The 230-nt window shown below is 66.1% G+C and overlaps 1 protein-coding gene across 1 annotated transcript in view; it reads right to left on the minus strand.

Annotated features, from left to right (window-relative positions):
* Positions 1 to 230, minus strand: part of LOC104497564 (proto-oncogene tyrosine-protein kinase LCK-like) — a gene marked incomplete at its 5' end in the record, with an annotated part of 2472 nt that overhangs the window by 1235 nt on the left and 1007 nt on the right. The window contains one exon of the mRNA XM_010140831.1: positions 160 to 224. Coding sequence (XP_010139133.1) covers positions 160 to 224 — 65 coding nt within the window. The remainder of the gene's footprint in view (positions 1 to 159; positions 225 to 230) is intronic.

Here is a 230-nt window from a genome sequence, read left to right on the forward strand (position 1 = left end):
CCTGGCTGGGGGAGAGGGGTCTCAGCAGCCCAACCTTCTCCCCTCTCCCGGGGTTGCATGTCATCCTGCAGCTCCCAGGGGACCCCCAGAGAGCCCAGGTTGGAGACTTTCCTCCTTCCGTTACCCCACGTCGTGAGCACCCGAAAGGGGGGGACGCACCCTCCCGAGCCGTGTACTCGTTGTCCTCGATGAGGCGGGCCAGCCCGGAGTCGGCGATTTTGCAGCAACGG

The sequence above is a fragment of the Buceros rhinoceros genome, unplaced genomic scaffold (assembly GCF_000710305.1).
Source record: "Buceros rhinoceros silvestris isolate BGI_N320 unplaced genomic scaffold, ASM71030v1 scaffold35627, whole genome shotgun sequence".
In the NCBI taxonomy this organism is placed as follows: domain Eukaryota; kingdom Metazoa; phylum Chordata; class Aves; order Bucerotiformes; family Bucerotidae; genus Buceros; species Buceros rhinoceros.